General features: G+C 49.7%; 1 protein-coding gene and 1 long non-coding RNA gene across 6 annotated transcripts in view; one reads left to right on the forward strand and one right to left on the reverse strand.

Moving 5' to 3' along the window:
• Positions 1-21: 21 nt before the first annotated feature.
• LOC113899939 lies at positions 22-1359 on the reverse strand. Its single transcript, XR_003513034.1, has 2 exons — positions 1276-1359; positions 22-619 (listed from the first exon to the last, which is right to left on the reverse strand). It is a non-coding gene; the product is annotated as an uncharacterized LOC113899939 (long non-coding RNA).
• The window catches only part of SLC7A7 (solute carrier family 7 member 7), a 37804-nt gene continuing 25390 nt past the window's right edge, over positions 597-13010 (forward strand). The window contains exons 1-5 of one of the 5 annotated variants that reach the window (XM_027553327.1): positions 597-680; positions 1376-1447; positions 3522-3633; positions 6282-6383; positions 7650-8192. In XM_027553327.1, coding sequence (XP_027409128.1) covers positions 7694-8192 — 499 coding nt within the window. In that variant the 5' untranslated portion in view covers positions 597-680; positions 1376-1447; positions 3522-3633; positions 6282-6383; positions 7650-7693. Of the gene's footprint in view, positions 681-1146; positions 1448-3521; positions 3634-6281; positions 6384-6418; positions 6594-6620; positions 7298-7649; positions 8193-13010 lie in introns of those variants that run through there. The other 4 variants (XM_027553325.1, XM_027553324.1, XM_027553326.1 and 1 more) reach the window with 4 other exon arrangements.

Consider the following 13010-nt stretch of genomic DNA (forward strand, 5'->3'; position numbering starts at 1 on the left):
CTTTTTTTTTTTTTTTTTTTTCTTGCCTTGTCCCTGGGAAGTCTCTTATATGTGCCTTTCCACCAGACAGGTCTTGAAGGTGGTTGGTTCGCTATGAATCTCTGCAGCGAATCTTTGGCTTTAAAAGATGCCAAAGCTGGACTGTCCATAAGGTATACAAAAGGAAATTGTATTATTTACAAGTCATCTTTTAGTTTTAATACGTGGTGAAACATTTCCAGATTCCTTTCCTTGAATTAGCCCAGCAACTCCCTCTTTTATTGGGTCCAAGAAAGGTGCGATGGGGACTCCAGCCTCTGCTCGGACATCTTTGGTTACGTGCTGCCTCCTGGCGGCGGCTCTACGGCCTGACACCTTCCAGCCGGGTGGAGACCACTTGCTTTAATTTGGGATCTCGAAGCTGACGCAACAGCTTCCCCGAGGGGGCGGAGAGTTGAGTCGCCCTTCCGGGAGACCCCCTCCCCTGGCTCCTAGCGGGAACGTCTCCCTCCCTTCCCCCACGGGGCTTTGCGGTCCAGAGTCCCTCCGGAGTTTCAGCCGAAAACGTCTCGGGGCTGGAGGCAGGGCTGCCAGGGTTTGGGGCTCTCGCCCAGACCCACCTTGGGCCGACGAGCTCGAGCTGGATTGGGAGGGAGGGAAGAGGAAGCTGAGCGCTCGTGGGGCGGAGGACGCCTCTAAGGGTATCCGCGGTCATTTTCATTTCCCAAGGGCAGCGCAGCTCTGGCTGAGCGAGGACAGGGCAGGGGAGCGGGTTGCGAGGCCTCTCGGTTCTCGAACATTTGCGATCTTCGACTGCACCCACCACAATCTCCCCCACCCCACCTCTAGCGCCTCCTGCAGCCCGGGGAGGGGCGGGGGCTGCTTGGCCAGGTGGAGGGAACGAAGGGGTCCAGGTGTAGTGAGGCCCTGGTGCCCCAGCGCAGAGCCCGCCTCGGCCTCCGCAGCCAGATCTGGACACCGGGTGCTAACCGAGCTCTCCAGAGGGCTTTGGGGACTGGCGGTGGCTGGGTCGGGGTTGGGAAGGCGAGACCTTGGGGCTGCAGATACGGAACCGTGGGCCGAAAGAGGGAAGTAACGGGAAACGACTGGGACGACGTCAAGGGGCGGGGCCGGCGAGCGAGGCTGGGGGGCAGAGTGGGAGACCCGGGCAAAGGTGAGCGCGGCGCGCCGGCCCGGCGGGGGCGGAGGGGAGAGGGGGAGGGGCACGGGGCTCTGCGGGGGCGGGTCTGGGAAAAGAGTTCCCGCTGAAGGGTTTGCGGTTCCACTCGAACCCACCTGCATCTGCGTGAACCTGAGCACTCGCCTCACTCCGCCTTCGTCCCCTCTGCCCTTTCACCGCTTCGCGGACGTCGCGCCTTGTTCTCGCCGCGCCCAGACCGGCCACCTGAGCTGGGTGTGGGACTGCAGCACAGAGCTTCCGATCGATCGGGGAAGGCGCGTTAATGAGGTGCTTTTTGTCTTTGTTTTCCCATTGATGAAACAGAAAGTCCCTTTCAAACCATTCTAGGCCTCCCAGTAAAACTGAGAAAACTATACTTTTTCCTTCCCTTCAACCCATTACTATCAAAAAGAGCAGATACTTTTCAAAGTTGCTTGGGAGCCAGGCCAGCAGCAGCATAGGAGGGCCTGAAGAGCAAGTGCAAGACATTCCCGGAGTTCAACTTGGAAACCAGTCTAGGAAGAAAGGCATCATTCATCCAGTTATTCTTCCAGCAAACCCTTTTTTGTCTACACGGACCCTGCGCTGGGGGTACCGGTGAATGAAGACGCTCTGGTGGGGCTGCGTTCTAGTGGGGGAAGCGACAACAAACAAACTCCAGGTGGTAGCCAGTGCCTTTGAAGAAAAGTCAGGCATGGTGAAGGGGATGGAGATTGGCTGAAGGAAGAAGCTACTCCTTCAGAGACTCCTCAGGGAAGGTCTCTTGAGAGTGCTGTTTAAGCACAGACCTGAATGGAATGAGTGAGAGAAGGAGCAATATCATGGGGAAGAATGTTCCAGGCCAAGGGAACAGCAAATGCAGACGCCTTGAGATGTCAGGGCTTGTGTGGCAACAGCAAGGGGGGCCAGCATGGCTGGAGTGAGGGGAGGAAAGTAGGGGCCAGTGTCAACAGGGGCAGCCTTAGGACTGTCTTCCTAGCATTTCCCTCATTTACAACTTGTACCTGAATCCAGGGTGGGATTAAGGTGCAGGCCAGCTGGGCAAGCAGCCTGGGTCTAAAAGAGCACTGAATTATCCTGGAGTAATTCAGACTTTTGGAGCCAATGAGCTCTGATTTCTGTCTGTTGGTGAAGTGTAAGTTGGCTCCCTTCCACTGAAGAATCCTTGATGACTGCTTACCTAGACCACCTGTCTCTAGAATAATTGTTAAACATGCAGGTACAGGTATTAATACAAGTTGCCTAAAGGCAGTGGTCACAGCTGGAATTCGGAAAATGCTGCACCTCGCTGTGAAGTGCCACTCCCTGAGACTTGTGCTATTGTCTACATTCAAAATCATTTGATATGCCTACCAAGAAACTGCTTCAGAAAACTGCATGTAATGAATTCATGCCTTAAACTCTACTCTTGAATAGAAAGAATGAGGCTTCCAATTTTTATTCCGTCGGTATTCCCCCACTTCTGCTAAGTAAACATTCAACAGATATTTAAATAATCTTGGTTTGAGGGGGTGCCAACTCATTAGATTGCCCAGGCTGCCAGGGCTTACTCTGGTCCACTTGCCTGGCTCTTACCTGGGTTGCCACGTATCACCTGAACCAGTTGGGGACCTGTGGTGTGAGTAGGTTTGCTTAGTGTTTGGGTGTGTGCGTGGCTGTGCCCCCTACAACTGACCTTCCTTGGCATGTGTTGCCTTACATAGGGATTGAAGTGGCTGAGGCTTTTGAGATGGGAGCACAGAGTTCTAATGCCCTAACCATGGATCTTGTGCCTTCCACAGGACCAAGGATAGTATGTGAGTGGGAGCTGAGCAGGGAATGGAATGAGGGGCTAGGGGAGTTGTAAAGGGCATCAAGGGGCTTCCCTGGTGGCTCAGTGGTAAAGAATCCACCTGCAATGGAGGAGACACAGGAGACATGGGTTTGATTCCTGGGTTGGGAAAATCCTCTGGAGGAGGGCGTGGCAACCCTCTCCAGTATTCTTGCGTGGAGAATGCAATAGACAGAGGAGCCTGGTGGACTACAGTCCATGGGGTCACAAAGAGTCTGAAGCCACTGAGCATGCACGCATGCAAAGGGCATCAAGAGAGTACCCTAGGTCACTGGGAGAACTTAAGAACTCAGTAAATGTAGGACAACCAGGTAGTTCAGGGACTGAGGCAGGTGGGGGGGAGGAACTGAGGCTCTGAGCAGAGAAGGTGCCTGGAGGCAGGCAGCCATTGAGGTCCTCAGGGTCTGAACAGGCATTCCCAGCTCCAACTCGTTCCCTGGCCCCTCCCCACTGCCGGCCAGAGTCACACATGTGTTTTCCTGTTTTCCGTTTCGGTCCCCGGAGTCACCCTCTGCCTTTTCTGCTCCTCAGAGTCAACAGTTACTGGAGCTTGAGCCTTACCCCTTGTTCCCTTTCCCAGCACCGGCCCCTCTTCCAGAGTGCTGGTAGCTCCTCCTTGCACCTGCCCAAAGGTCTCAGACAGGTAAGTGATGGGATGGGAGGGACAATGGGCAAGAGGGAAAGTCTTGCTGGAGGAGAATGGAGTGAGTCCTGAAAATTGCTTGTTTCCTAGCCTCAGCCCTCCACAGTCTCAGTCCTCTGCCCTGAGACTTCAGCCCTATGTTAGTGGAAGCCATGGTCATTGAAGTAAATCCTTTTTTGCTTGTTGCACTTTTTTTTTTTTAAGGGACTGTTGTAGTGGAATACAGAAAAACAAATGGAGAACTGGGAAGGGAGGAGCTGAGCTTCCAGCTTGGGGAGATGGGGGGAATTCAGCTGTAGCAGAGTGTGTGTTTTCTGTTTCTATTGTTTGGGGAGTCAGCACAGTCCAGTTGGAGCTAGGATGGCAGGACATGGTATCTGGGGGAGAAAGAACCTTCTCACCTTAGCAACCTGAGCTTGACTGAGGAACTGTATGCTGGTTCCTGGAGGAAGTGTGTTTGGGTTTTGCCATTCACGGGAGGGGTCAGGGCAAGGGGCTTCACTGGCTGCTGTGCCTGGCACTGCCTGCTTTGAGCCCTGCTTCTTGTGCTCCCTGAAGCCCTGAATCTGAAACTTCTGTTGGATGAATGTGTTGTCCTGTAATCTCCACTAGGTCCTCAGAGATGTATGCACCTCAGGAATGGTGGTTATCTTCTGAGGTTCTAGACTCTGCAAGATTCTCTTGTAAAGCCTGGGGTAAGAGAACAGTTCAGGGCAGGTCATGCTGGTCCCAGGGTGCCTGAATGGTTGGAGGCATTACCCTGAGAGCTGGGGTCTTAGGAAGGAATGTGAACCACCAAGGATGTGCCTTCCTGCCCACAGAGCTGGTGCTGGGTAGTAGCTGTGAAAAGATGGGGTATCTTTTCTCTCAAGTTAGCCTCTTCTGTGGAGTTTGTGCAGGTTTATTGAAGAGTAGGCTAGGAGGAGGATTCTACTCTTATAGCATTTCCTGGTGAGACCACTAGGGTGTGCTGTTTGCTGGAGTGTGAGTTTCACCCCCAGTGAGTGATGAAGATTTCACTTTTCAGATACCACCAACCAGGAACTAAACCCTGCACACGTCTCTCCCCACTTACTGTCACAGTTTCCCTTTCCCTCGTCTCCTTCATCCCTTTCCACTACGTCCCATTAGGCCACATGCCCATCCTTGGTGCCAGGGAATTTGATCTTAAGCCTGGCATCATGATGTGTTTCCGTGTGTTTTGTTTGCTTTAGAAGTGGGCACCCTAGCAATAGCAGCACTGCCAGGAGGACTTGTAATTGCCTCTCATCCCTGCAAAGGGATGAGAAAGGGAAGAAGCAATCAGGAAGGAGATGGACAGGCTTTGTTGGAGTCTTTAGCCTGGACTTCAGGCTGAAGGATGGCGGAGACTTTCTTTTAATCTAATCACATCCTCCTCTAGATAATTCATTAGGGAGCCATCTAAAGTGCTTTCTTGCCTAAGAGGAGGGCTAGAGACTGGGCAGGTCAGAGTGGGTGGGGAGGCTGAAGAGACAGAGCTTGGGCTGTGTTGGTTAGCCTGCCCACCTACCTTGCTACTTGGGCATCCTGGGAGGTGACTTAGTGTCTGCCTTATGGGCTGCTGGAGGAATTAAATGAGACAAGGCATGTAGATGTTTAGCAGTGTTTCTGGCTCAGGTAAGTGCTCAATAAATGACAGTTACTGTTATAGAAGCATTTAGCGGGAAGCTGGGAAAAAAGGACAGTCTTCTGGATGGATTTCAGGATGTTTTTGTGAGGGTGGCTTGGGAGACATGTGATCTCTGGGGAGTCTAACAGCAGAATCAGCTTCCTGGGGGGGAAAAAAAAAGTTTAAGGGACTAGCTTGGGAAGTTGTAGGGTGGAGATAAGGCCCCTTGGGGCTTTTTAGATCTTAGTTCTCTGATAATAAGGAAAGAGGATGTGAAAGGGCATGAGAAGGGGTAGAAAGACAGTTCCATTTCAAAATGAACACATTTCTATTGGTAAAAGAAGCCAGGAATACCAAATTTAAGTAGCCCCTAAAAACAGAATTTTTGCTTTCCCCCAAATGCTCAACTTCCTCTGTTTTGGACCTCTCCAGTATAGCTCTGGAGAGGTTCTTTCCAGAATAAAATTCTGGAAATAAAAATTCTTTCCCCATATTTTTAGGAAATTTGAGTAAACGTATTTGGGGAAGGTGTTTGTAGGACTTTATGCAGAGATCCTGGTATGTTTTCTCAAGGATGAAAGGACGTGTGAGTGGGCCACAGATGCAGCCAGAGGTTTGAGTCTCATATTTTGATCTTGGAAGCAGCCTGGGCCCAGCCCTCCAGTCATGGCACAAATTTCGGGCAGCCACTGTCACTGTATGTGGGGAAGTATGCAGAGTTCTCTTAGGACACTCGATCACGAGTTGGACTGTACTTACACTTCCTCTAATCTGCATGTGAACAAACCTCTGTTCACAATGTGCCGCCTTCCTGCCTTTCTTGTGGGGGGTGAGAGAAGTGGGGCTAAGGTGGGGCCTGGAGGACCGAGAGAGGGCTGTGCCTTCCTTCTCGGCCACAGCCCTGTCCTCAGCTGATTTGCTCGGGGTTGGCAGCTGGCGGTGGGGGTTGGGGGGAACTTCCCTGGGGTTGCAGAAACTGCACTCAGCTGACCATTGGTCCTTTCTTCTGGGCCCCCAGTCCTGGAGCAGAGCTGACAAAGGAGATTCCTGAGAGAGCGCCTTCTTATCACAGAAACTGCTGAGCCAAGAGCTCCTAGCCTTCCTCTTGAATATGCGAAAGGCCAGTGAACCTTGGACCCAGACTGTTGCTTAACACCCCTCTCTCTTCCTCCCTCCTCCCTTCTTGACTTCTTGATTTGACTTAAATCCACAAGCATTTGCCTAGCCTTTCCTTTTACTGAAACGCAGGAGGGATCAGACCACAGCTCCCAGAGGCTGGTCTCTGTGTGGTTGGCTGCTGCTGGGGCCCTGCTTCCTTCAGGGCTGGGGAGTGAGTGTGCTTCCCCGCTTCCTCTTAGCCCTCCTCATCTTGCCCAGTCTCCCTTTACTGCTCTGCAGTGTCCAATCGCTTCCTTTCCTGAGAGCCTCTAGCCCTAGAATCTGTCCACTTGCTTGGCCAGCCTGGCCTGTCTTCCTCCTAGCTTTTCCTGCTCTGAGATGCCCGGCATTTGCTACCCCTTCAGCTGTTTCCTTGCCTCGGCTTTGGTGTCTCTGCAGCGGCAACACCTGGGTGGGGAGTGGTCATCAGCAGCCTCCAGTCATCTCTAGCTGGGCTGTACATTTGGAGGACCAATCTCTCATCCATACTTTTTTTGGGTGATGCAACTATGCAGGGATTTGATGGCTAGAGGCCTGCAGTACTAGGGGTTGTGGTATCTGGGAAAGGAAAAGCATGGAAAAGAGAAGGGCCTGTCTTCTTTCTGGATGGGGCTGGGCTGCTTGGGCTTTGCTAGGACTGAAGAGTTCAGCGGATGGTTGTTAAAGGATGCTCCCTGAGCAGGGACATGGCTCTGAGTTTACAGAGAAAGAGATCTCTGAAGCTTTTAGGTTTGCCAGAGCCAGGGTCCTTGGGTGAAAAGGGCAGTGTTGTGTTGAGAACCCACAGGTTAGCTGCTTGCAAGTTTGGTTTCCAAGGCTGCATCTCATCACGTGACAGATGAGGCTGAAATTGGAGGGAAGACAGACTTTTAGGGGGTAAGGCTGAAACACAGGCTGACGTCATGATAGTGACACCTTGGAATTGCCAAATTGCTCGTCTTCCTGTCTCCAGTGAGCTTAGATAGAACCAGGATTTAGTTTTCTATTTTGTAAATCAGGCGGGAAGCACCAGCCTCATGAGAAACATGTTTTCTCTCTGGGGGATGAGTGCCTTTCTTTCAAGATTCAAGTTGGGGTCATTTCGATGAGCCAGATGGAGAAGAGATTCCATTCAGAGGCAGAAGGTCCCCAAAATGGTGGGCGTGGGTGGATTGCCTATGCTGGCTTCTGGGGCGCAGAGTTCTCTGTAATTGCCAACCTGATATATATCTTTATCTTTCTTCCTTAGAGGGCAATGCCAGGAAGCTGGTAAAGGCTTTCTTCTCCTCCACCATGGTTGATGACGTTCAGTATGAAGTGGCCTCCCAGCATGAGAGGGACGCCACCCCCTTGGCCAATGAGGCCAGCCCCAAGCCGGAGCAGGTGAAGCTGAAGAAGGAGATCTCGCTGCTGAATGGCGTGTGCCTGATTGTGGGGAACATGATTGGTTCGGGCATCTTTGTCTCCCCCAAAGGTGTGCTCATTTACAGTGCCTCCTTTGGCCTCTCCCTGGTCATCTGGGCAATCGGGGGCCTCTTCTCTGTCTTTGGGGCACTTTGTTATGCAGAACTGGGCACCACCATTAAGAAATCTGGGGCCAGCTACGCCTACATCCTTGAGGCCTTTGGGGGACTCCTTGCCTATGTCCGTCTCTGGACCTCGCTCCTCATCATCGAGCCCACCAGCCAGGCCGTCATCGCCATCACCTTTGCCAACTACCTGGTGCAGCCCATCTTCCCAAACTGCTTGGCCCCCTATGCTGCTGTCCGCCTGCTGGCTGCTGCCTGCATCTGTAAGTGGGGCTGGGGCAGGAGGGATGGGGTGTGAGTCAGCTTAGCTGATAAGGAACTGGAAAGGAATGCCTCGGACAAACACTTTTGTTGTTGTTCATGAGTGTGCTAAGTGTGAAAATTCAAAGGGCTTCAGTGTCCAAAAAAAAAAAAAAATCCTTTCTTCCAACTTCTCACTGTAAACATCATTAACAGTCTCTGCCCTTGCTGACCTTTACCTTCAAGAGATATAATTTTGTTCTGTTTTACAAAAATGGGGTTATAGTACACATATATTTCTAGTTATTTTTTTCCCAGAATTTATCAGTAGTTTTCTTTTCGACATACAGATCTACTGAAAAAAAAAAGCTTCAAGTTATTCCATGTTAATTTTAAGGCTATATTGTTTATTTAACCAACCAGGCCTTTGTTAATGGCCATTTCAGTTGGTTCCAGTTTTTCAATCTTACCGATAACACTCCCATGAATATCCTATTGTGTTTGCATGAGTTTTTTGTGGGCTAGATTCTTTTCTTATTTTCAACTTATTTTATTGAAGTATGATTTACAGGGTTGTGTTAATTTCTGCTGTACAGCAAAGTGATTCAGTTATACATACATATACATTCTTTTTGATATTCATTCCCATCACGGAATATCACAGGTATTGAATACAGTTCCCTGTACTGTACAGTAGGACCTTGTTGTTTATCTGTTCTATATATAATAGTTGTGTGGGTGCTAAATTGCTTCAGTCATGTCCAACTCTTTGCAGCTCTATGGACAGTAGCCCACTAGGCTTCTGTGTCCATGGGATTCTCCAAGCAAGAATACTGGAGTGAGTTGCCATGCCCTCCTCCAGGGATTCTTCCCAACCCCGGGGACTGAACCCACATGTCTTACATCTCCTGCACAGGCAGGTGGGTTCTTTACCACTAGGGCCACCTGGGAGCCCATGTATAATCGATGTCTGCTAATCCCAAGCTCCCAATCCTTCCCTCCACTCCCCACTCCCTCTTGGCAAACACAGGTCTTCTCTTTGAGTCTGTTCATTTGTGTTGTGTTCTGGATTTTGTATATAAGTGATTCATATGTTATTTGTCTTTGTTTGACTTCACTTTGCATGATAGTCTCTAGGTCCATCCATGTTGCTGCAAATGGCATTCTTTCATTCTTTTTCAGGCTGACTAATATTCCATTGTGTATATACACCGCATCCGTTCGTCAGTCAATGGACATTTAGTTTGTTTTCATGTCTTGGCAGTTGTGATAGTGCTGCTATGAACACGGGGCTTCGCGTATCATTTTGAATTACAGTTTTGTCCAGGTATCTGCCAGGAGTGGGATTGCTGGATCATATGGCAACTCTGTTTTTAGTCTTTTCTTGAAGAACCTCTGTACTGTTCTCCATAGTGGCTGTACCAGTTTACATTCTTTGTGGGCTAGAGTCTTCTTCTTTTTTTTAATATTTATTTATTTGGCTGAGCCGGGTCTTAGTTGTAGCATGTGGGATCTACTGACCAGGAATCGAACCCTGGCCCCCAGCATTAGAAGCAGAGTCTTAGGCACTGGACCACCAGGGAAGTCCTTAGATTCTTAAAACTATCATTTCAACGTACCCTGGCCTTTTCTCTATCTCATAAATATTATTTAAATTTGTACATTTAGCAAAGCCACGTGAGGGTGCCCAGGGGCTGATCCTCTGCAGCCCCATCCCTCAGCTGCCTCTGCTCTGGAAAAGTGACCTCCCCGCGTGGGAGGCCCGAGGACCTTGGAGACCCTTCCCTGCCCCTGCTGTGGGGAAGCTGATTTGGGGCAGCCATGGGGCACCACTGAGTGTGTGCCTGGTGGGCGTCAGCTTGCTGGACCAGCCTCAGTCACCCTCGTGAGCTCTTCCCTTTCAGGTTTTCCGCCGCCCCATTTTCCTCCTAGCTTCCTCTCCAGCCTCCCTCCTTTGACGGTTGTGCAGAGAGCCGCTGTGCTCTGTGGGGCCTCCTGCGCTGTGTGTGCCCCTGGTGGGCTTGGGCTGTGTGCGGGGCGGTGTGTCATGCTGGCAGTGCTCAGGGAGGGGCAAAGCCACTGCCCCGTGTTGTAGGACGGAGTTTTCCCTTGAGGTCTTAAATGCGATCTGTAGTTTTCTCTGGCATCATTTACAGATGATTTGGTAGGATGACTTACTAATAAAACTAATTTTAGGATCTGTTGGGCTTGGAGTCCCCTCAGACGTGGGCATATAGTTACATATGTTGTGTAGAGTAAGGATTATTCCACCTAAGATTTCCAAGACGGCTGCATTCCTTTAAGCACCGGAATTCTACTTTAGCTGTCTTGATTGAAATCTCTTTCAAACCAGCGCTGTGTGTTCTTGCCTGCATAATGTGACTCTTTTGTGTGTGTGACTCTAGGTCACCCCGCTGTACATGTCAAAGCTTATATGACAGAGGCCTTTCCAGGCCCCTGGGTGGGGATGAATATTTGCTTCTTCAGTGGCCTCAGAGGACTGGCTTGACTTCAGGGCCTCAGGTTTTCTCCTCTCATGATTTTGATCTGTGTCTTCTCTGACAGCTATTTTTCCTTGATTCTGACCTTGGGCCTGTCTTCAGTAGTCTTCTTAATTTGCTGCTTCTAATTTGGGAGTAGGGAGGTACTCAAACTCTTGTGCACTAGGTACACATATGCACACATGTGTGTCCTCCTCAGAATACATGTTAAGTAGCCACAGTTATGATTAGTCTGGACAGCTCCCTGGTTAATAAAAGACAGAGCTTTGTGCCTGGATTTATGGCATATATTTGAGATAAGCCCGATAGAGTGAAAAGCATACCAGACTTGTGTTTGAGACTGGCTCAATAACTGTGTGTAGTGACTTGTTACTTCCAAGGTTCTAGGAGCATGACATGAGATTCATTGAAAAATCACAGATCATGACTCAAGTGTACCGTTTTAATGATTGTGATGTTTAAAACTGCCCTCTCCCGGTTGCTTCTAGGACTTCGTTCTATCTCTGTGTTCTATCTCTAATAATCTTCAGAGGCACATAGAGATCTGCAAGAAGGTTCAGAAGGGCAACTGAGATTGTAAGTAAGAATTTAGGGGCATATGATTCATGAGTTTCTTCCTTCAGCTCTTGTTTAATGAGCACTCAGTACAAGTCAGTGGAGTAGGAAATGGCAACCTGCTCCAGTATTATTGCCTGGACAGTCTCATGGACAGAGGATCCTGTCAGGCTACAGTACATGGGGCCACAAAGAACTGGACACGACTGAGCAACTGAACACACACACTGCAAGTCAGATGTTAAGACATTCTGTCCAGATAGCATCCAGGCAGTAATATGTCATTTATCTAACCATGACCCTTCAGGAGGGCTTCCCTGGTGGCTCTGTAGGTAAAGAAACTGCCTGAAGTGCAGGAGGCCCGAGTTCAATCCCTGGATCGGGACGATTCCCTGGAGAAGGAAATGGCAACCCACTCCAGCATTCTTGCCTGGGAAACTCCATGGACAGAGAAGCCTGGCAGGCTACAGTCCATGGGGTCGCGAAAGACTCAAATACGACTTAGTGACTAAACAACAACAATCCTTCAAGAGAAAACCAAGAAGTAAGGAGAAGAAAAGGTTTACAAAGCAGCCAGGAAAGAGACATTCTAGGAGCAGACAAGATGGCTTTCTTCTTGTGGGGAGGAGTGCTTAGGAAGATAGCACAGGGACTGTGATGTCTGCACTGAATTTTGAATATATACATAGCTGTCTCCTCAGACACTTCTCACAGAGGGAACTGCGTGTGAAGGTAGTGGGTGCAAAAAGGCACAGAACCAGTCCAGGTTCAGGAATTCCAGATGGTTGATGTGGCTGGAATGTGGGTAGAAGGGTGAGAAGGGAGAGCCTGGGAATGTAGCCTCAGGGCCAGCTCCGCGGGGGCGGTTTGTGCTGCCTAAACAGGTTAGACTTTATCTTGAGAGCAGGCAAAAACTTTTGACTTTAAGTGGAGACATGAAATCAGAGTTGCTTTGAAGAGGAGCTCTGACTTTGTGGAGAATGTTTTTGAAAAAAGTGAGGGATAGAAGGTAGGGAGACCAGGTTAGGGAGCTGAAACCTGAAGAGTGGTGATGGCCTACACTGTAAGGGAGATGAAGGAATAGATAAAGAAATAGTCAGAAGGCAGAATTTCTGATTCTGGTTGTGGAGGACATAGGAGCTCTCAGAGATGATGCTAAGAATTCAGCCTTGGACAGATGGAAGGTTGATGGGGTTACCTTCTGAAATAGGGAGGTGGGCAGTCAGTCATGACTGATGGTTGAAGGGGAGTGTCTGGGGCTTCTGCTGAGCTGTTCATATGCCCTTTCAGGAGCCATGCCTTTGTTGTGACGCAGAGTTGTCGTTTTCCCACCAAGTCACACTTACCTGGGCTTCCCTGGTGGCTCAGTGAGTGGTAAAGAATCCACTTGCCAATGCAGGAGATGTGGGTTTGATCTCTGGGTTGGGAAGATCCCCTGGAAAAGGAAATGTCAACCTGCTCTTTTATTCTTGCCTGTAAAATCCCATAGACAAAGGAGCCTGTTGGGCTACAGTCCATGGGGTCGCAAAGAGTCAGACATGACTTAGCGACTACACCATCACCACCACACTTTACTAAAAAGAGGCTGATGTGTCCATGATGATGTCAGCCTATTAGTGTACATGGTGAATGTACCTGTATGGTTTCTAATGATCAGAAGTCATATGTTCATGATCAAGACACCCCTTTCCTAATACTATAGTCACTGGGGAACCCATCTATTAATTGTAATCTGGGAATTGTTTGCAGGGCATGTAACCAGAACAAAGAAAGTTTTGACTATTT

This window comes from Bos indicus x Bos taurus, chromosome 10, assembly GCF_003369695.1.
Source record: "Bos indicus x Bos taurus breed Angus x Brahman F1 hybrid chromosome 10, Bos_hybrid_MaternalHap_v2.0, whole genome shotgun sequence".
In the NCBI taxonomy this organism is placed as follows: Eukaryota; Metazoa; Chordata; class Mammalia; order Artiodactyla; family Bovidae; genus Bos; species Bos indicus x Bos taurus.